The following is a 23,488-nucleotide window of genomic DNA, read 5'->3' on the forward strand; positions in this document are numbered from 1 at the left end:
GCCGGCAGAAGTATGACCTGGTAAAAATAAATAAATAATTAATTAATTTAATATTACGCAATTGACCTAGTAAATCAGGACGCAACTTGATTAGAAAAAAATCATATTAATCTAATTAATTAACCTGTAACCCAAGCTTAGGTTATGATGGGTTTTATTTCCTTTTTTTTATTATTATTATTAAAATGGATATTTGGATTAGTTTGCACGCATTTTAATTAATTTTACAGGTCTTGAAGTTAATGACCATGTAAGCTTTTAATAACTCTAAAATTCATGGAATTTAAACCGATGATCTTAAAAAAAAAAAAATTAAAACCCAATTAATTGAGTTATACCTTTTAAAACCTAACTATTTAAATATTATTTCTTGGGTTTTAGTGGCATTTGGACTGGTGTGTTAAATTTATCAAATAAATTTAATGAGGTAGACAGACATCAATACAACAATGATGTCCAAAATATAGATATCCGATTAGTTGGTAACATTAAATAGTAACAAAATATGATAAAATAAACATTAAAAATTGATATATATCATTGGATCAATGGGACCGATTTGTAGATCCACAATAATCCAACAATATATAAGAATGACTTGGGAATTAATTAATTATATAGTAAAACTCGAAAGCAAACCTAGATTTTCATAAAGATATTGCGCCACTCCCCTGAAGCCAGATTTTTTGCAATTATTGTGATCCTCAAAGTGTAATAAAGTGTGAGCGTGTAAAAGTCAAAGTCCTCCCAAAGTAAAGGGGGATCTTGCTATTTAAGGATGGCTCTAATACAGGCTTTGGATCACCAGAGAAACCTTAAAACAACAAACCTAGCTAGCCGCTGGACACATCTTGCCATGATGTTTCAAAGGCTATTTCTTCTCCAGTTTTTCTTACTGCTTTCCTTAACCACTGCAACAGCAAAACGTCTTAAAACTATTCCAAGGCTTAGTCCAATAGGGCCAAGAGTTTGGCGAGACCAGCCTGATAAAACTACTTTGGGTGAATTTGATGGAGAAGGTTTTGAAACCTTTTTTTACGACCAAACACTTGATCACTTCAACTACAGGCCTGAAAGCTACGACACATTTCTGCAACGATATTTGATCAATTCTAAGTATTGGGGTGGTGCGAATGTTAGTGCACCAATCTTAGTTTATCTTGGTGCAGAAGAATCGATTGAAGGAGATCTTGCCGCTGTTGGATTTCTAGCTGATAACGCTGTCCAGTTTAGTTCTCTCTTGGTGTTTATTGAGGTACGAATACAATTAGTTCTCTTAATTTGATTAGGCTTGCCTATGCTTGTATTTGTATAAATGCTGTCTTTGGTACGTTGAAATAGAACCTAATGATTAATGGTGATAATAGTTTTTATATATTTATATTTATGTCATCGACCAGCACAGATATTATGGAAAATCAATCCCATTTGGATCAAGGGAGGAAGCCTTGAAGGATGCAAGCAAACGAGGGTATTTCAACTCGGCCCAGGCTATAGCAGACTATGCAGCCATTATCATTCACATAAAGGAGACACTAAGGGCTCAATATTCTCCAGTTATCGTCATTGGAGGATCATACGGTGGAAGTAGGTGGATCCGTACTATATGTTCTCCATGGATTTTATTGAAGAAGACGTTGATTCCTTATTTCTTTTTCTCTCCATGTTTGTTAGTGCTGGCTTCGTGGTTTCGCCTCAAGTACCCTCACATTGCCCTCGGAGCCTTGGCCTCATCAGCGCCAATTCTTTATTTTGATGATATCACACCACAGGATGGATACTATTCTATAGTCACCAAGGACTTTAGAGTAATATATTTTGAGTTTTCGCCTTTAATTTTCTCATTTTAAATTAGTTTTCTTAATCGATCCAGAGTATATATATAAGATAAATAACATTGTTTTATACGTGGGAGTCTTGCGAGTGCAGGAAGCTAGCGAGACTTGCTACCAGACTATAAAAATGTCATGGTCAGGAATTGATGAACTTGCTTCTAAACCCGATGGTCTCTCAATGCTTAGCAAGAAATTCAAGACTTGCACGTAATATACATATAATTTCTTAACGTTGCTTGTTCAACTGAATATATATTCAATAATATATAGCCTTGGTATATATTTTGATCTATTAACTATACTACCTAATTTTCCTTGCTGCAGTCCCTTGACAGATGCCAGTGAGCTCAAGGATCACTTAGACACAATGTATGCTAGTGCTGCTCAGTACAACAGGCCACCAACATATCCGGTGAACGAGGTCTGTAAGGGCATCGATGGCGGTGGTTTTGGGGATGATGTTCTAAGCAGAATATTTGGTGGTCTTGTTGCTTATAAAGGAAACCTCTCGTGCTATGTCAATGCACACACCGACCCATCTGAAACAACTGTGGGGTGGCGATGGCAGGTAAAATAATTACTCTTTTGGTAAATTAACCCGCATGGCAATTATTTCTTCACTTTATTTCCATTCTTCCTTCCATAATTGCTTGAGGTTTTTTTTTTTTTTTAATGTAATTTAAGATAACGTAATATTTGATTTGTATTATATGTAGTTTGCTAAATTCTTCATTACAATTATGAACCAATAGTTTTCACGCTGGTAGTATAGCAACCACTATTTTTGCATCAGCACCACCATCTATTTGCGCCGTCCATCATTATTGCTAATGGTTAATCATTATAACCACTCTTCTGCCACCACCACCACACCTTTAAGCACCATTGCAATTACCATCTTGCCACTATTATCATCTATCATTATCATTATCATTACCGTAGCAATCTTCATCACCCAATTCTCAGCTTTATTATCACTATAAATATTATCATTTATATATTCATACCAATCACAATCATAATTATTATCACTTTTTCAGCCATTGTTATTATCACGAGTAACATCACTTCTCTCATCTTATTATTATAATTAATTCCAACAACTATAAATGAAAATAAATATTTTGTTTTTCTAAGAAAATTAATAGTAGTGGCAGTGTAGACTTTGTTAATATTATATTAGTCCATGGTTTTTACATTCACGAGAGAGATCTACAAAAAAAAAAAAAAAAAAAACAAGAAGAAAGAAAATTAGAATACAAAAGTTATTTGAACATTTTTATCTAGACTCAGCAATAAATTATTGGGTAATTAGCTCTACTTATCTTTATATTCTAGACTTAATCTTTCTTATTATATTCTTATATTTTAAATCTTTCATTATCATATTTTTCTAGTAGATATTTTCATAAAAAATAATGGAAATACATATACTCCGAGACACTCAAACTCACCTGGTTTATTACAAAAATAAATTTGAAAAAGAAATTGAATTGTCATATAGTCTTAAAATTCATTTGCTCATAGTTATTTATGTTAATAAATTATGTTAAGTTTGAGTTCATAACAAAAGAACATATTAAAAATTACATATAAAATATAAGGATAAATTTAACTTATTCTCCTAGTTGTTTTTTATTCTCCCCCCCCCCTATATATATATATATATATTCCATGATGCATTAATAATTAATTAGTTGTTTAGACATGCAGTGAGATGGCGATACCTATTGGTGTTGGGAATAATTCCATGTTCCCACCAGATCCTTTTGATTTGAAAGACTTTATAGAGAATTGCATGAGTTTGTATGGTGTCCCAACTCGTCCTCATTGGGTCACTACCTATTACGGAGGTCATGTATGTTCTCTCTTTAATTAATTTATCCTTTTAATTAACTCCTTAATCTTCTATTAATGCATGTTTTCACCTCTCTCTTTTTTTAATTTTTTCTTTCATTGTATATTTATTTATTTTCTTGATCTTGACCTCGATCGGGAGGTCATATATATTACCACAAAAATTTAATCTTTATTACTTTTTACTATGTAGAGTATAAAACTGATTCTTGAAAGGTTTGCTAGCAATATCATCTTCTCCAACGGGCTAAGAGATCCTTACAGTAGTGGAGGGTAAGTAACTAACAGCATTGAAAAAGACAACGATTTTGTGACTTCTGATTGTCACATTCACAGGTATAAAATATAGACCTAACCAAATTTAACATGTCCGATCACCTGTACTTCTAGGGTTTTGGAGAACATTTCAGACACTGTTGTAGCTCTCAAAACCGTCAATGGTAAGCACGCCCTCCATTCAATCATATCCTCACTTGAAACAAGAAAATAGGATCAAAATTTGGCTGGGAAGCTCCATCAATGCCATAACCAAAGTGAAAACAGAGAAATTTGTACAAGGGAATTTTGTGGAATTAAGTTCATGTTAATTAACAGTACAATATTCACTCCGTTAATTTCAGGGTCTCATTGCTTGGATATACTTTTTGCGGAGGAAACTGATCCAGAATGGTTGGTCTCACAGCGAAAGATGGAGATCAAGATCATTAAAGAATGGATTAATAAGTACTATGTTGATCTAACTATGCTTTAGATTCCCAGCTTATATTTATTTGGCCATAATTCTTAGCCATCTGCAATAAGAGTTGCAGGAAATCTGTGTGATCAAATTCCCCTGCATTTCATTTCTATAGGAAGCTGGTATTTATTTAAAGGGAAACTATATGGAAGTTATTAGTTGCTAATATCTTGTGAGTCGCTTATTTTGCTATGAAATTTGGAGCTTCAAATAAATATATATAGACAACCCTTCATATCTTCAAGGATTAATGTATAAATTAAGTACTAGAGAAACCAGATATTATTGTTTACCTTCGAGATAAAAAGGATTACGTTAGCAGTAAGGGGGGGGGAAATTGTAGAGGTAGAATGAATTTTTATACTTTCAAACAGGAGATACAGATGGAACATGTCTTCATAGAAAAAAAAAATTTATTTTTAAAATATCATTGTAAAAAAACCCTCAATTCAAAAATTATTTAACTAAAATATATAAGGATAAAAATAGTTATTATCCTAGTTGAAAAACTCGAGTCAAGGGTCGACCAAGGGCAAGGTTTTGGTCACGAGTTGTGAAGGTCAGCTCGGGTTGACTCGAGTCAACATATAAATAAGAATAATTATTATTATAGTTTTAAAACTCGACTTGAGAGTCGACCCGAAACAAGGCTCAAGTTACGCGTCGGATTGATTGTTGACCCGAGTTAATATAAGGACAAAAATTATTATCATTATAGTTTTAAAATCCGACTCAGGCGTTAAATCAGGATAAAACCTAGGTCATGAGTTGGAAGGGTCAACATAAGAATAAAAATGTTTATTATCATAATTTTAAAACCTGACTCGGAGGTCGACCCAGGGCAAGGCACAGGAGAGTCAGCCTGAGTTGACCCGAGCCAATATAAGGTGTTGCGATGTCGCGGTCGCACAAATTAATTACCCTAGCTTCAAACACAACACACAAGATAGTATAGAGCAAGCAAGGGGTCGATCCCACGAGGAAGGTTCAAGTCAGATTTTTATGCTAGATGATATGCAATTTGGGGGGGGGGTGGACGTTATCTAGGCTAAAGCAAAAAAAAACAATAAACTATCAAACAAAATTTAATAAAATCAGAAAACTATCAAGAGAACAAATCTTAGTCGCAATCACACATCCACCTATAGAAATCAGAACTGATCTTTGAAATGAAACTCTAGTTTATATTCTGAATTTTTATTTTTTCTCAACGTTGGTTAATTAACAGATCCGCCGTATAACTAACCCAAACCAACAAATAATCATAGTGTCCGCACTAATGATTTAATCCAATGGCAGCCTTAAGATCCAGATAAATTCATTAATCTTAACAACCAAGTTGTCTGCTTATGTTGCTTTGATTGAATGTTCTCCCTAAGTTTAATAACGTAGTTCCGCTACAATTATCAAGCTTAGTTGCTTCACAAGTTTATATACCACAACTCCGGTTTTGATATCAAACTTAGCAATAGATTATTCACAATAATAACTTAGAATCCGCTCTACCAAATTAAGATAAACAATCATAGGAAATATGCATAGAAAAACAAACATACTCATTCATAATACAAACTGAAAATAAATTGAAGAATAAATCTCACAGTTCTTGAAATCTGAAGGTTTCCGTGTCCTTGCAACTAAGAAAATGAGTTTAGCCTTGCATGTTTGTTGAACAACTAATCAAAAAGATGGAAGAATGCATGATTTAGGGTTTCTTAGAGGAGGGGGGTGTTTTTCTCTTGTTGGCTAGCTGCCCCCCTTCTCTTCCCTCATTCTTTTTGTATGCTAGGAAACCCTAATCTCTATTTTACAAAACAGTCCTCCCTTAAGTAAACTGTTTACATTTAAGTAGTTCAATAACTATTTTCCTAAAAAAAAAAAGAATAGATTTGCATGAAATCTTCAAGATTTGACTTAGAGGAGCTAAATTGCTGAAATAAAAACTTGGATGTCGGTTTAGATGCTTTGGAACGTAATTTGGACTCGTTTCTTCACGAAACCTGTTTGCTAGCAGAATTCAGTTGTCATCTTTGAAAAATCATATCTCCCTCATATGATATTTTTTTTGGTTGAAATTTTGAGCATTTATAGGCATTTGAGTCAGGAATCCAAAACAATTGAGTTTGCATCAATTGGACTTTTGTAGCTCTAGATATTCAAGTCGGAATGACCGAAGGTCAACACTGGCAGATTGCGAGATTTGACTTTGAAAGCTGCGATTTCCATGCTCTTCCTTATTTTATTGTCTTGCCTTAGATGTACAGAAATGTATGGATGTTAGCTTTTTTAATGCCACTGAATCACTTCATTTCGACCTTTAGAGCTCACGCTTTGTGTCGCACCCTCGCGGTGGAGCGCGGCGACTTTCGATTGATTTCGGGGTCTTTTGTTTTATTGTGAATAAGGGAGTCGCCACCTAGTATTTTGGTCACTGGGAACCCTAACTGGTCTTTCAAAGATTCTAAGGCAAGGGACTGGTTGCGTAAAGGGAAGGTATTAGCACCCCTAGTACGCCCTACCTAAGGTAAGCTGCTTGGTGTTTGGTTTGCTCTATAATTGCTATGGTGTTAGTGTTTTCTAATCCCATCAATTTTCTTAGGTTTGATTCAAATAAAATTTATTTGGATAGAAATCCAAGGAGATTCCATGTGCTTTGAAAGCTCATTTTTCCCTTTAGTATTTTAAGAGTTTGCGACTCGTAAATCGCAAGAAAATGGGACAAAAAATTTAGAAATCTAGGGCGCTACAAAAAAAACCTAATTTTTTAATATTTTATACTCTCACGGCTCATAAACCGTGGAGTAAGAAATTTTTTGAAATGTCTTTGATTATAATCAAGGCTTCTTTCACGGATGTGTGCGGATTTATTACTCCCAATAATATTTTGGATATTCGTCCTTTAAGGATTTCTTTATCCAAACATTAACGGTGAATAATAGATGAATTCTACCCAAAATAAGATTTTTATATTTTTTTTTGAATATTGGCCAACACCCTTTGGAGTTTTACAAACATGTTGTAAAATCCAGAAATGCAAGAAAATAATTTTTGTTGTGTTTAAGAAATCCATGCAAAAACACATTTTTAGAAACTTCAACAAATTTTTTTAAAAGAGGAAATTCAAAATATGTTAGGGTATTGGCCGTATGCAACACACAAGAAAACTTTTAAAAAAAATTTATCGAAAACTCATAGCATCACAATTAAACGTAAACACAAAAAATGGAAAATAGCAAGCCATCATTCATATTACAAGAACTACAAGAAACTTTAAAAAATTTCATAACAAAAATCATTCAAAGCCAAATCAACTTAAAATTCTATACATTGGAAAGGACTAAGCACGTATGGATAAGGGAACCAAAGTTTTGAAACTGAAGTTTTGAAATCAAAATCCTGCTACATATGTCTATGAATCATGACCCATTTTCTTTTTGCCAAATCGGGAGAAACTGCCATACTTCATACAAAAAGGAAAAGCTTGGGACAGCATGCCGTTATAATTATATCACGGAATAAAAACCAAAGAAAACCTGGCCAGCTATTTCAATTAAAGAGCATGGAAGGATACTAATAGAAAAGGGAGCTGATGATGAATAAACAACAGCCCCCCTTCCCCGGTTCCTTGATTCTGGAACAGCGAAAAAAAGAAAAAAAACGGAACACCAAAAGCTAGCCCTCTTAAAATAGTCACTCATCTAACTCTCAAAGCCACGACAGGAACAAAACAAGGCGAGCGTTCATTGTGTACATAGTAAACAAAAAAACCGAATGTGCAAAGCAAAGCAAAGAGAGAAAGAAAAAAAAAAAGTGCAACAGATTTAAAGGCAGCAAAGGAGAAGAAAGTTAAGACTTACCTGCAGGTCTCAACGTTTTCTTTTCTGCAGAGGATGAAATAAAACCAAGCAAAATGTTGTTGTCCAGGTTTAGCAACAAAGCTCCCTCTCCGTCTTGTTTCTTTTCTTTTCTTCCCTCACGGTGACACCAGAACGCAAACAAGAAACTCCCTTTATTCTGCGTTTTTTTTTTACTCTGCCTCTCTTACGTTTTTCTTTTATGTTTCTAATCTCTTTCTGCTATGTTCTTGCTCTCTTTTTGCTCCTTTTTTTTTTGCTCCCCCGTTAGGTCATTAGAGGGGCTTATATATAGTCTAAAATGTCTCCATTTAAGAAGGATTCAATGCATTAATCCTAGGACGTAAATCCCTACTGATTTGCAGTAAAAAAAAAAAAAGCAAAAGGAAGCTGCAATATTCTGACTTTATGCTGGTTCTTTACGTCTGATTTCTTTCTAGTTTTAGAGGAGGGTGTGGCTGTTTTCTTTCCTTCCATAGGGCCAGCTGCTCCCTTTGAAATGAGGCAAAAAAAAACGTGGTTGCAGCTCCCAAAATCAGACATGATGATAAAGGAAAAACAACAAGAATTTGCAGCGAAAAAGGAAAGAAAATCAGCTGGATGGTGCAGCTGCAAGGTCTCATTTTCCTTATTGGTGTGGAAAAAATCATATCATTTATGATGATCCATCCTCCCTCTCCAGCTTTCAATATCCTTCTTCAATTCAATCCCTCATTTTAAAACTTTTCGATTCAGTCCTTGGTCCAAAAAAAATCCTTCGAATCAGCCCCGCGAACTTGGGCTATATCCTTCCCGCGGCAGAATTTTCTGCCTTCACGTTAGATATTAAAATGGGAATATCTTGAGCTTCTGGTATCAGAATCAAGTGATTCAAAAGCCCAAATTCATCTACACATCGAGGACTACAACTTTAATGAATAAGTCGAAGTGAGATAAAATCGTTTTACAGAACAGAATCTAACAGTAATAGGTCTAACTCAAAAACTGACGAATGCCGAGAATCCTGATATGACTGAGAGTATGAACTAAGAACAAAAATCATAAAAACTAGGCAAAAAAAAAAAGAGTTCTTTTAGTGCAGACTCGGGTCAATATCCTTCTCGCGGCAGAATTCACGTTAGATATTCAAACGAGAACATCTTGAGTCTTTAATATCAAAATCAAGTGATTCAAAAGATTAAATTCATCTACACATCTAGGACTACAACTTCGATGAAGGCGTCGAAGTGAGATAAAATCTTTTACAGAACAAGAACTGGCAGTAATCTAAAAAGGGATCTCCAGGTCTAACTCAAAAACTGACGAAAGCCGAGAATCCTGATATGACTGAGAGTATGAAATAAGAACAAAAATCACAAAAACTAGGCCAAAAATAGAGTTTTTTAGTGCAGACTCGAACGTTACTGTCCAACTACGTGTCCAGGACTACATCTTTGATGAAGAAGTCAAAGTGAGATAAAATCGTTTTAGAAAACAGAATCTGGCAGTAATCTAGTTGGTCAAAAAGGTTCTTGATCCGACAATGTTGAGCATCCAAATCTGACTGAGAAACTGCTCTAAGAACAATGATCCCTAGGACCTATTAAAGGTGTACGTCAATTTTTCAATATGTAAAGAGTGACAGAATATACCCAGGATGGTCAGATATCGTACGAAACTAAGTCAGAATCAGAGCCTAAGTTGGAACAAAAAATTGCGACAGCAGCATAACCATTTTTTTTAGTGCAAATTCTGAGGGATTTATTCAACCTTAAAGACCAGATAAAAAAGGAACGAATTTAGCATTATGACGACTCCTGATCAACCTAAGAAAACCTGATGATTTTGGTAGTAAAGGGGAAGGCTAAAAAGAGCAGAAACAGCTCAAACAAGGTTTTGAAAAAACATATTTCTTATGTGCTTTTGTCAATCTTCTGGCGAACATGAGCTAAACTCCTACACTCTATTCAAAAGAGGTATACACCGTCTCTAGCACGTGGGGGTCCAAAAATGAGTAACAACACTTTGTATAAAACATCGACTGAACGTCAAATCTGCCAATTACCTTCAATTTACTCATTTTTGCATCTTTCATCCAAAAGTGCCTTCAAAACATAAAGCAAAGAATATCAAGGCATTTTATATATAAAACATAGGCAAAACACTAGTTAAATGTGGGTGAAACTATCGAATAATATGGTTGCATCATAAAGATAAAAGTGTTTACTATTATAGTTTTAAAACTAGACTCGTGGGTCGATTCGAGTCAAGACCCTGGGTCAGCTAGATCCCTAGTCGACTCATCTAATCAATCTCGGTTTTATAAATATGGTCATCATAATATTAATAATTTCAAAACTCAATATAAACCAAAGTGTGGGTATATCTTATTTATTTCTAAAATATAAAAGTTTGACAATAATACATATTAGAGGTAATATATATATATATATTGTTATGACTTATCTACCATAACTAAAGAGAATACAAGGATAATCATTTTTTCTTGTATGCTATAACCAAACAAAATTAATTTTGTCTTGCTTTCTTTGTTCTCACTATTTTTGTTTTTTCTATCTCAAGATAGTAACTAAACACTACCTTAAAAATAAATACACTAATTAGATATATTCACTATCTTGGAGGTGTAGAGTTTTTTGCATTCTACTAGCTAGTACGTGAGTGTTATGTTACAAATAAAATTTCAAATTAATTTATAACATCAAATAAAAAAGTAAGTTTGACATTGTGGATGCATTATTTGATATCATAAAATTTTTAATTTGGAACTTGAAAGATGATGTTGAAAGATAATGTTTGTGTTTAATAAGATAAATTAAAAAAACATATGAATTTATAAATCATCAAAAAAAGTTGTTAATGCTAATAATGTAAAGCTACAATGAGAAGTTTATCTTCCATGTAAAAAGTAAAAAAATAGAGTGCACATGCCAATATTTGAACTTGTGCCGCGAGGCACTTTTTAATTTAATTTCTTTAATTATATAAAAATTAAAATATATATTTGTAAGAAAGGAAATTATTTAAAATTTAGAGAGAGAAATTATTTTTAGACAAAATTCTCTTTTCTTATTTTTTTATTTTTTTGTCTAAAAACATAGTTTTTTTTATTAGCAATAAGATTTATTAAATGAAAAATATAATTGAACTAAATATCCAAAAAATCCTAATTTTTTGAAATAAGGACAAAAAATGCATCCCTTTCATCAAAATACTCTTTTCTTATTCATATGTTTATTATTTTTCTTTTTTAAAAACAAAACATGTCTTCTTTTTTTTTTATGAAAATATATGTTCTTAAAAACTTGTCATAATCTTAAAACAAGTTTAAATAAAAATAAAGAAATTATGATTTGATAATTTTTATATGAATGTATCAAAAACTATAAGAGTAATAAATTTGAAAAAAAAAAAACTTTATTCACGTTGAATATTCATGAGTAAAATTTTTAAAAAGTTTTGCACATTATATATTATTATTCATAAAATAATTGTTAATATTACCATAAAAAGCTTTGATATTATTTGAAAACTATGGCATAATCAAATAGTTTTTTAAATATCATTCTAATAATATTTTTTAAAAAGAGAATCTTATTATAAAATTAAAAAAAAATAAGGACCATTTGAAAAAATGTTGGACGTGCCTAGGTTGGAAGAATGAGTTGGTTGACTGGCCTAAAATTAAAAAAGCTAACTGTTCTTGGGCTAGATGGCTAGGCATGCTCACTCGGTTTTTTAATGAATGGATGAATATGTTCCTATTATTTTTTATTAAATGGAAAGGACAATGTGTTATCTTCCAATATCATTTTACAATCATCGAAGGTTGATCGAAAAGTCAGAGGGTATAAGTTTTTGAACTCAAAAATAAAAGTTTTAATATATTTTTTAACCTAAAAATACGAAAAACAAAATATCATATGGACCTTTAAGATCCTATTTTAACCACCAAAAACATTTAAATGAACTAAAATCTCAAAACAAAATCAAATAAAAGATATCAAGCCTTAATCTATTTTTGATGCGAACCTCGTGAATATATTGATTCAAAAATCCACGACAAAATAAATAACAAACTCAAAAAACTAAAATTCATATTTGAGATAAAACTGACTTAAAAATAACCTTATATCATAGAATTGGAATTGTTCAAGTGAATTATAATTCACTTGAACAATATCTGAGCATGTACGTTTGACGAAGCTTACACGTGCCTTTTATCTGTTTAGCCGGATCATTAGCTTGGACCAGTGACAAGTGTGAACAGTAAAACACAAAATGAAAGAACAAATGCATGCAATGAAAGAAAAAAAAAAGCAACGTGAAGAGAATGTATGAAGCTTACCTGGTAACTGAGACAGACGAAGACGATGGTGATGAAACTTCTACGCAGGATCGTTGGTGACTGGTTCTGGAGATGATGAAGACAATCAGCGCTGGTTTTTTTTTCTTCTGGTTTTTTCTCTGCTCTATTTTTTTCCTACTCTCTTCTCCCCTGTACTCTGTCTCTTTCTCCTTTGTATTTTTTTTTGTTCCTTTCCAGTTTCCCTTTAGCTCCCCTCTCTGCTCCTCCCATATTCTCTCTTTTTTGTTCTTTCCCGTTCTCTTTGTTTTTCTCCACCTTCTCTCTACTTTCTTGCCCGCCACTTTTTCTGGTTTTTCTCCTCTGTTCCACTCTCCTATCCCCTACTCTGCTTTATTCCCCGTTTCTCACCTTCGCCCCCCTTTCTTTGTTTTCTCCCCCCTGTTCTATGTGTTTCCGTCTTCCTATTCCTTTCTTTTTCTCCCTCTCTGTCTCGGGGCCTGATTAGTACTTAAAAGTGCATATTTATCAAGGTTTTATATCATCATTTTGCACTTAAAGTATCAATAACTCCTTAACTAAAGCATGTTTTATAATAACAAGTCTAATACTATAAAATGCTTTAATATATGGTAAATGTTCATCTTAAATGCAGGCCTATCACATAAATCAAAGGATTGATTGAAGTATGGAAATTGAGGATAAAGAGAGGGACAAACTTAGAAAAGAGATGTTGGTGTAGTCCAAACTGGAACATTATTCGGTAATTGGGTCATATCTCGAGTTCTAGATGTCAAAATGATCTCACAGTTTTACACAAATTCAATAAGACATAGGCCTACAACTTTCATGTAGATACCAAGATCTAAGAAGGCTGTTTGCAAGTCCAAATTATAGCAACAATGGAGAAGTTCGAATTTGTCTTGCAGCCCGAACACTATTTAGTGTTTGGCCCATATCTGGAGTTCTAGAAGCCCAAATGACCTCTATTTTTTTTTCTGGAAAGCTAAGTCAATTTCCTACAACTTTTATGTTTTCAAGTGGTCCCAGTTTTGATGCTAGCAATTTCGTTTTATTCAGATAAGAAGATAAGGATTTTCACAAAGTCAAGAGTTGGCCACCCACTCAACAATTAGTCATCAAATCAATAATTCTGAATTTTAGCCTATAAAAGGAGGCATTTGCCATGTATTTAGGGGCTGGGTTATTCAGATAAAGATCATGCTCTTTATTTCTCTCTTTATATATTTTTTGTAATTCTTAAGTTTTGCTTTCATTAATATCTTGTTTATGCTTTTCATTTCCTTTCCTTTCCTTTCCTTAATTAACTTGTATCTTATTTATGTTTTTGTTTTATTTATTTATGTTTCTGTTCTTCATTATGTTTAGTTAAGTTTATTATGTCAATGTGAAAAGGTTACACTAATGGTGTAAGAATAAGTATGGTGTAAACTCAACATGGACCTTAATGTTTAATATTAATGTCTTATCTTTTTATCTTACTAATTCTTAATAACACTTGGTACAACAAATGCTTGGCACTCTCATAGCCCAACCGTATGGTATTACCTACACCTGTGCTATGAAAGGAACTTGATTTGTTGTTAACATAAGCAAGCATCATGAATTCCTGAAAATATTTAAAAGTTTGGTGTTACGTAAATAAGATAATTAATATGATCATGTTAACAATTTATAATGACCTATTAATGACAAACCATCCGATTGGAACCTCCTTCATGTGTGGTTTCAAAATTGAGTAATAAGAGTTTATACTATACTTGTTTGAAATACCATTAGTGGATCCTCTAACCTTGACATGTGTTTTTATCATTGTTTAATTCTTACAATAATCTTCCATCTCAAAGTTCTCATTAATTTCTTCCTCTTCTTCTACTACTACTACTACTACTACTACTACTACATTCTTGTTATATTTTATGTACGTTAAGTATGCTCTGTGTTTGATCAAGGATACTGACATTGTTGGTCTTGCCTTATTCATTCACATCATAAATCTGTTTATATTATATAATATATCTCTTTGATCTTTTCATAAACTCAGTATATAGGCTAGAAACCTGTGACCCAATCTTTTAGATCATTCTCAGGTATAACAACGCCACGTACTAAGTATTATTATTATTATTATTATTATTATTATTATTATTATTATTACGACTACTACTAGTATTGTTATTATTGTTGTTATTATTGTTGTTGTTGTTGTTGTTGTTGTTTTGTTATTTATAATTTATACAATTAACCTTTATGTGGTTCGACCTCGGTCTTGCCGGGTTATTTATTACTTCGATACTCTTGCATTTGGGAGAAGACATCAATCTTTTGGTCATGTCAAGTTTTTGGCACCGTTGCCGGGGAGGTAAATTCTTATACAAATTATAGTACTTATTTTGTTTTCTCTTTTCACTTTTCTTGTATCTAACTTTGTTTCTTTTGTTTTGTTTCTATTTTTTTTGTTTTCTTCTTCCTTTTATTCTCTTTCTACACGTGCATGAGTGTTTGATCACGTACATTAAGTGGTAGACTTTGTAGGGTATCCTTATCATTTTCAAAAAATATGGCCGAAGAAGATAACCAGTCACTTCATAATAAGAATAATGAGAATAACCATGTTAGGACACTTAGAGACCACATGAATCCCACAAGAACAAGTGCACCCTCATGCATAGTTTTCCCTCCTGATGCATCCCATTTTAATTTTAAGCCAGACATTATTCAACTTTTACCTTTTTTTCATGGCTTAGATCTAGAAAATCCATACTTGTATTTGAGAGAATTTGAAGAAGTTTGTAACACCTATAATGACTTAAATTGTAGCATGAATACCATTAGATTAAAGCTTTTTTCTTTTTCATTAAAAGATAAAGCTAAAACATGGCTACAAAATCTTAGGTCAGGATCCATTCGTGCTTGGGATGAAATGCAACAACAGTTTTTAAAGAAGTTTTTTCCATCTCACAGAACCAACTCTTTCAAAAGACAAATCACCACTTTAACTCAAAAACCAGGTGAAACATTTTACCAATGTTAGGATAGGTATCGAGACTTGCTTAATACTTACCCTCATCATGGTTTTGAAACATGGAGATTGGTTTCATAATTTTATGAAAGGTTAACACCTAAAGATAGATAAATGGTTGAATTGATGTGCAATGGAACTTTTGAAGATAAAGACCCTAATGAAGCAATGGAGTACCTAGACTTGCTAGCTGAAAATGCGCAAAATTAAGACACTACGGGCACTTATAAGGCACCAAGTAAAACCAACCTCATACATCTAGTGGAGGTATTTATAACCTTAGGGAAGATCATGACCTCCAATCCAAGTTTGCATCTTTAGCTAAAAAAGGCAAGGCACTAGAATTGAAAAAGAGTGGTCAATTAAAATATGTTCAAGAAATTGTGTGTCAAATCTGTGAAACAAATGAACATGCAACCAATGACCGTTCAACTTTGCCTTCTTTCAAGGAATGCCTCCATGAATAAGCCCATGCTTTAAATAGTTTCCAAAGGCCCAATCATAACCCATACTCGCAAACATACAACCCTGGTTGGAGAAATCACCTGAATTTTAGTTGGAAGAGTGATAACAACAATGCACAAACTTCACAACCACCATTTCAAGCACACCATAATTTCCAAAATTCTCATGGATATGCACCTTTTTATGCTCCACCTCCTAGAAGAAATCTTGAGGAAACATTGCATGCATTCATTGAAAAGCAATAGACAATCAACACTCAACTTGCTCAAAGCATGACAAATTTTAAAGATGCTCTTGCAAAATTCACATCTGCTCTTAGTTTTCAAGAGAAAGGTAAGTTTCCATCTCAACCATAGCAAAATCCAAAGTGGCAATACAATGCAAATGCAAGTAGTTCCGGAAGCCAACACATGGATCAAGTCAAATCAGTCATCACTCTTCGTAGTGGTAAGGTTATTGAAAAACCCACTCTTGAACCTTATGAAAAAGATGATGAGTCAATCTCTTAGGGTAAGGAAGGGGTTGAATCTGAACATTGTAAAGAAAAGACTGATTCTCCACCAGCACTTCCATTTCCTTATGCCATGACCAAACAAAGGAAAGTCAATCACAATTCTGAAATCCTTGAAACTTTCAAATAGGTAAGGATCAATATACCTTTGTTGGATGCTATTAAACAGGTACCTTCCTATGCTAAATTTTTGAAAGATCTATGCACTGTGAAGAGAAAATTGAATGTGAAAAAGAAAGCATTTTTAGCCGAACAAGTAAGTGCTATTCTTCAGAACAATAATGCTTTGAAATATAAAGACCATGGTTGCCCTACAATTTCTTGCTTTATTGGAGAACATAAAATTGAAAGAGTTTTACTTGATCTTGGACCTAGTGTGAATTTACTTCCATATTCAGTTTTTCAAAGTCTCAATCTAGGTGAGTTAAAACCAACTTCTGTAACTCTTTTACTTGTTGATAGATCTGTAAAAGTGCCTAGAGGAATAGTTGAGGATGTGTTAGTACAAGTTGATAAATTCATTTACCATGTAGATTTTATTGTCTTGGATACATAACCTGTTGAAGCATGTAATTCAATTCATGTCATTTTGGGACCTCCATTTCTTGCCACATCTAATGCATTGACTAATTGTAAGAATGGACTGATGAAGCTATCATTTGGAAACATGACATTAGAGATGAATATTTTTAACATTTACAAGCAACCTAGAGATGATAATGATTTACAGGAAGTGGACTTTATTGAAAAATTAATTCATGATCAATTTCAAACCACTTCTAGTAAAACTGAGATTAATGAACCTGACGAGTTGCAAATGATCTATTTTCAGGAAGAAGCAAAGGCATGTAATTGGAGATCACAAATTGAAGAATTGCTACCACGATCAATTGAGTCTATACCTTCAAGTGCTCAACCACCAAAACCTGATTTGAAGCCATTACCATTCAATCTCAAATACTCATTTTTGGGGGAAAATGAAACTTTTCCAGTAATAATCTCTTCCAAACTTAATGCACATCAAGAAGGTAAGTTATTACAAACTCTGAAAATGCACAAAAATGCATTAGGATGGACCATAACTGACATAAAAGGAATTAGTCCTTTAATTTGCACACACGGGATTTATTTGGAGGAAAATGCTAAACCATCTAGAGAAATGCAACGAAGACTTAATTCTAATATGAAAGAAGTAGTGAAAAATAAAGTCATTAAGCTTCTAGATAATGAAATCATTTATCCTATTTCTGACAGCAAATGGGTAAGTCCTACCCAAGTTGTACCCAAAACGGTTGGAGTCACTGTGATAACAAATGAGAAAAATGAGTTAATTCCAACTAAGACTATTACTGGTTGGCGCATGTGCATTGACTATAGGAAACTTAATTTAATGACAAGAAAAGATCATTTCCCTTTACCTTTCATGGATCAAATCCTAGAAAGAGTTGCAGGTCATGAATTTTATTGTTTCCTAGATGGCTATTCAGGTTACAATCAAATTGAAATTGCATTGGAAGATCAAGAGAAGACTACTTTCACATGTCTATTTGGTACTTTTGCATATCGAAGAATGCCTTTTGGGTTATGTAATGCACTAGTCACGTTTCAAAGATGCATGCTTAGCATATTCAGTGATATGGTTGAACATTTTCTTGAGATTTTTATGAATGATTTTTCTGTTTTGGTGATTCATTTGATGATTGTTTAACTAACTTGGAAAAGGTTTTGAACATGTGTGAAGAGAAGAATCTTGTATTGAATTGGGAAAATCTCACTTTATGGTAACAAATGGCATTGTACTTAGTCACATTGTTTCATCGACGGGAATTGAGGTTGACAAATCTAAAATCGAGCTAATTACCAACTTACCAACACCAAAATCTGTTAAAGATGTTAGATCATTCTTAGGACATGCTGGTTTTTACAGAAGGTTCATCAAAGATTTTAGTGTAATATCTAAACCATTGTGTAACCTTCTAACAAAGAAAAGGCCTTTGTTAAACTTAAAAGCTTGCTTACTTTTGCTCCTGTCATTCAACCTCCTGATTGGTCACTACCTTTTGAAATAATGTGTAACGCTAGTGATTATACCGTGGGTGCTGTCTTGGGACAAAGAAAAGATAAGAAAACTTATGTAATTTACTATGCAAGTAAAACTTTAAATAGTGCTCAAATGAATTACACTACCACTGAAAAAGAATTACTTGCAATAGTAATTGCATGTGACAAGTTCAGATCTTATCTTATTGGCTCACCTGTTGTTGTTTTTAGTGATCATGCAGCATTGAAATATCTTCTCTCTAAGAAAGATTCTAAGGCTAGATTGGTGCGGTGAATTTTGTTACTTCAAGAATTTGATATCACAATCAAAGACAAGAAAGGCACCGAAAATGTTGTCGCAGATCATTTGTCAAGATTAGCAACCGATTCGAGATCTAACATCACACCAATCGATTACTACTTTCCTGATAAATCTTTATTTTATGTCTCTACAATGCCTTGGTTTGCTAATATTGTTAATTTTCTTGTTTCAGGACAATTATCAATTCATTGGAGTACCCAAGACAAAAGAAAGTTCTTGAATGAAGTGAAGAACTTTTATTGGGATGACCCTTGTTTATTCAAATATTGTCCTGATCAAATATTTCGAAAATTCATTCTTGACAATGAGATAAGTAGTGTCATTAAATTTTGTCATTCTGAGGCATGTAGGGGTCATTTCTCATCAAGAAAAACAACTGCAAAAATCTTACAAAGTGGATTTTACTAGCCCACCATGTTCAAAGACTCACATGCATTCTGCAAGACTTGTGAAAATTGTCAAAAGTTGGGATCTATTTCGAAACGTCACATGATGCCTTTAAATCCTATTCTTGTCATTGAGATCTTTAACTGTTGGGGTATAGATTTCATGGGTCCATTTCCTCCATCATTTGGTTTCTTATACATATTGGTCGTAATACATTATTTTTCAAAATGGATAGAGGCAATTCCAAGTCGAAACAATGATCACAAAACACTGATAAAGTTTTTGAAAGAAAAAATTTTAAGTCGATTTGGAATCCCTCGAGCCATGATAAATAATGGTGGAACACATTTCTGCAACAAGCCATTTGAGTCTTTAATGAAAAAATATGGAATCACACACAAAGTTGACACCCCTCATCACCCTTAAACGAGTGGACAAGAGAACTTTCTAATAGGGAGATCAAACAGATCTTGAAGAAAACGATGAACCCTAATCGGAAAGACTGGTCTTTAAGACTTAATGATGCACTTTGGGCTTATAGAACTGCATATAAAACATTATTAGGTATGTCACCTTATAGACTAGTCTATGGAAAACCTTGTCACTTGCCTGTGGAAATTGAACATAAAGCTTATGGGCTATTAAAGCTTTCAATTCAAACATTGATGATGCTAGTCAGTTGTGAAAATTGCAAATAAATGAGCTTGACGAAATAAGAAATGATGCATATGACAATTCAAGAATTCATAAAGCAAGAATCAAAGAGTTTCATGACAAGAAAATACTGAGAAAAACATTCAATGTTGGTCAAAAAGTCTTGCTTTATAATTCTCGACTCCATTTATTTCTTGGAAAACTAAGATCAAGATGGAGCGGTCCTTTTATTGTGAAACATGTGTATCCATATGGGGCCTGTGATATCAAAAATCCAAAGAATGGTAATGTTTTCAAGGTAAATGGCCATCGTTTGAAAGTTTATTTTGATAATTTTTCAGTTGAAAATGACTCTATTGAATTGGGTGATCCTGTATATAAAGATTGATTCTTTTTCTCACATTATTTTTGTGTGACTTTTATTTTGCTAGTCTCTCACCCCGATCAAATGGCGGATAACGGTACTCCGTGACTCTTAAGTTGGTTCTTTCAGTTTCCTATGATAATTGATATTTGTGTATATATTTGTGCAATTCTTTGCTCTTTCTCCTTTCTTTGAATCTCTCCCCCAATTCTCAGTTGAAAATGGACACCACTCTTGAAAAATTGAAAAAGTATTTTCTCGCTCTGCCTCAGAATGCGATTAGAAAAATTTACCGTGCTAGGTGTGAAAGATTGAGGTTGTTAATGAACCATGAAATTCCTGAAGATATTTGTTCGCTAATTGAAGCAAAGGTCTGATTATCAAGTGAGTCCTCCAATTCTTTCATTTCATACATGTCTGGAACAGGTAAAAGCACTTTTGCAAAGAAACTTCGTGCAAAACGACTGAAAGTCTGTCACAGATGTGCTAGATGGACTTTTAATGCCACATGTCGTTCTTTAAGAATGGTATCTGTAAACCTTGAAGATAAAATACAATTTATTAAGGATGGCCTAAGTAGGAGGTCTTTAGATAATCTTCTATTGACTCTTGAGACGCACCCTAGTAGAGATGTGCATCGTGCAATTCATGATTTATGGCCACAATTCCATAAAGAACAAACTCGACTTAGTCTTGGGAATCTGACAAAAAAAGACCATGTTTGCGAATTTTTAAGAAAACTGAATGGGAAGCCTATCCCCGACCCATAGAGGGCGTTTAAGTCGTTCTTGGACGTAAAACCAAGGAAAGATGTGAGCCACAATCACAACTACCTATACATACATATGCTTTTTCAAAATAAATAATTAAATAAAGAGAGAGAGTGTGTGTGAGATTACGGCTAGCCTACATATAGGTGGTATGATTGCATTTTCAATTTCTCATCTATAAATTATTCTCTTCCTTCCCTTCATTTCTACTCAACCCATACTTTCATCAAATATAGAAGTGTGTAGAAATGGCAGGTTCCTCAAGTCATCACATAAACAATATTTGTGTTTTTGGTGGATCCAGTCTTGGGAAAGAAAAAGAGTTTTTAGAATCAGCAAATCATCTTGGTCAGGTATTAGCTGAGCGAAAGATTCATTTAGTGTATGGAGGAGACAACCTTGGGTTAATGGGGGGAGTGTCAAAAGCTGTATTTTTAGGAGGTAATCAAGTTTTGGGGGTTGTCCCCAAAGCTTTAGCACAAGGGGACATCATTGGAAAAATAATTGGAGAGGAATTACAGGTCCCCAAAATGTCTGATCGACTGAATGCAATGTTTAACCATACTGATGCCTTCATTGCCTTATCAGGTGGTCTAAGCACATTAGAAGAGATCTTTCATATTTTCTCTTGGGCCCAACTGCACATTCACCATAAACCCATAGGATGCAGGCGTTTTCGTTTGTTGTTGCAGGGATAGAATAACGATCGATGTGCATCATGGTGGCGAGAGATATCAGCCATGAGACATGCCCCATTGATTGAAGTGAATTAGTGCCTTCGCTGCTGCAACGTCTCTCGACCAGCTGTACACAACATCCTCTGAAGAAGACAGTGAACAGTGTTTAGTGAAATGGCACAGTTTGCAAATTTAAACGATATTTTTGATTTGGTCCTTGGATGTTTTTACAATTTTGTAATCAAACCCCAGGATAAATTGTAAATTGATCCCTTTATTTTAGCATTATTTACAAGACAGTCCTTGGTTCTTGATTCATGTAATTTGATCTCTAATTGGCCATCAAACTTCAATAATCATGCAATTAAGCCCCTAATTTGATCAAATCAACTCTTAAAAATTATAATTTGACTCTAGAACTTTAATTTCTTCCAATAAAAACCTAAATTGATTTAAAAATCAATTTTTCTTTCAATCAAATCCTCTATAAACTCAATCAAACCCTTGATAAAATTTAATTAAGTCTATAAACATCTGATTTTGAAATTTTCTTCCTCAAATTGAATTTTTCTTATCAACAGGGCTCTCATCAGTCAAAAATATACTATCAAATTTTAATTCTTGTATTTTTAAACCTCCTCAACCAATTTCTAACCATTTTATGGGCATTCCAGCATCTTTTTCTCGCTCATATATATATATATATATATATATATATATATATATATATATATATATATATGTTCTCATTTCTTTTGTGGGAACCAAAAAATAGGTAACAACAAGAATTGATTTAGACTCGTTGCTATAAAGAATTAGGAACCCAAAATATAGGAAGAACATCAAAAAAACTGGTAATACTCTTGTAAGTTCTATTGTTATTTCCTTAAACAAAAAGAAAAACATGTTGTTTCAAGCAAGCCACCAACTTTATTCAATAATCTATGGTTGCTGAAATTTAATTGCAATAAATAACATAAATAGATTAAACAAACAACCCTAATAACACTAATGGATTATAGACCAAAAACCCATAACAAAACCCAACTAAAATTAAAGCCCATCATACTTAATAAACATTAAAAAATTATTAATGAATCTAAATCTTGTGGGCTAATATGGACTCACTTACAATTAAATCCAAAATAAATTAAATAAACCTGAAAAACTATTAAAATAATAAAAATAAACAAGTTTGACTATTATACCAAAGTTGCCGCACATATATGAATAAAATAACCTAAGATAGTATAATTTCCTATCTTAAATAGTCTTATAGCTAAAATTATATCCTAGAAAGGCTAGGATAATAAATGTCGCCTCTTAGGAATCCCTTATAAGCTAAGAGAATTTAAAATAAGAAACTATAATTGATCTGACTTGAAGCCAAAAATTTAGAAATACCCCCATGAAACTCAAACATTAAAGTGTGTGAAGACTGATTTAAAGGCTAAAAACCTGAAACTTACAATTTCTTAACATTAACCCAATTGTAACAGTTGCGTTGAATTTGCAATTTTTCTCCTTCTTCTTTTTCTTATTTTTTTTAACTTTAAATAGACAAATCTAGACATAATAAATAACGTTCTTTTTTTTTTTTATCCAAGACCAAAACAAATGCTAATTGGACAGGAAAGACAAAGAAAAACAAAAACTAAATAGAGCAA

General features: G+C 33.1%; 1 protein-coding gene and 1 pseudogene across 1 annotated transcript; both read left to right on the forward strand.

The window, feature by feature from the left end:
* Positions 1 to 725: 725 nt before the first annotated feature.
* On the forward strand, positions 726 to 4,592 carry LOC118046931 (uncharacterized). The gene is made up of 9 exons (XM_035056026.2): positions 726 to 1,255; positions 1,401 to 1,587; positions 1,675 to 1,808; positions 1,930 to 2,042; positions 2,160 to 2,403; positions 3,541 to 3,693; positions 3,886 to 3,965; positions 4,083 to 4,132; positions 4,313 to 4,592. The coding sequence occupies exons 1-9, from the start codon at positions 779 to 781 to the stop codon at positions 4,441 to 4,443; spliced, it is 1,569 nt and encodes a 522-aa protein (XP_034911917.1). The 5' UTR covers positions 726 to 778; the 3' UTR covers positions 4,444 to 4,592.
* Positions 4,593 to 12,615: 8,023 nt separating this feature from the next.
* LOC140954845 (uncharacterized) lies at positions 12,616 to 20,041 on the forward strand (annotated as a pseudogene).
* The last annotated feature ends 3,447 nt before the right edge of the window (positions 20,042 to 23,488 follow it).

This window comes from Populus alba, chromosome 1, assembly GCF_005239225.2.
Source record: "Populus alba chromosome 1, ASM523922v2, whole genome shotgun sequence".
NCBI classification, from domain to species: Eukaryota; Viridiplantae; Streptophyta; class Magnoliopsida; order Malpighiales; family Salicaceae; genus Populus; species Populus alba.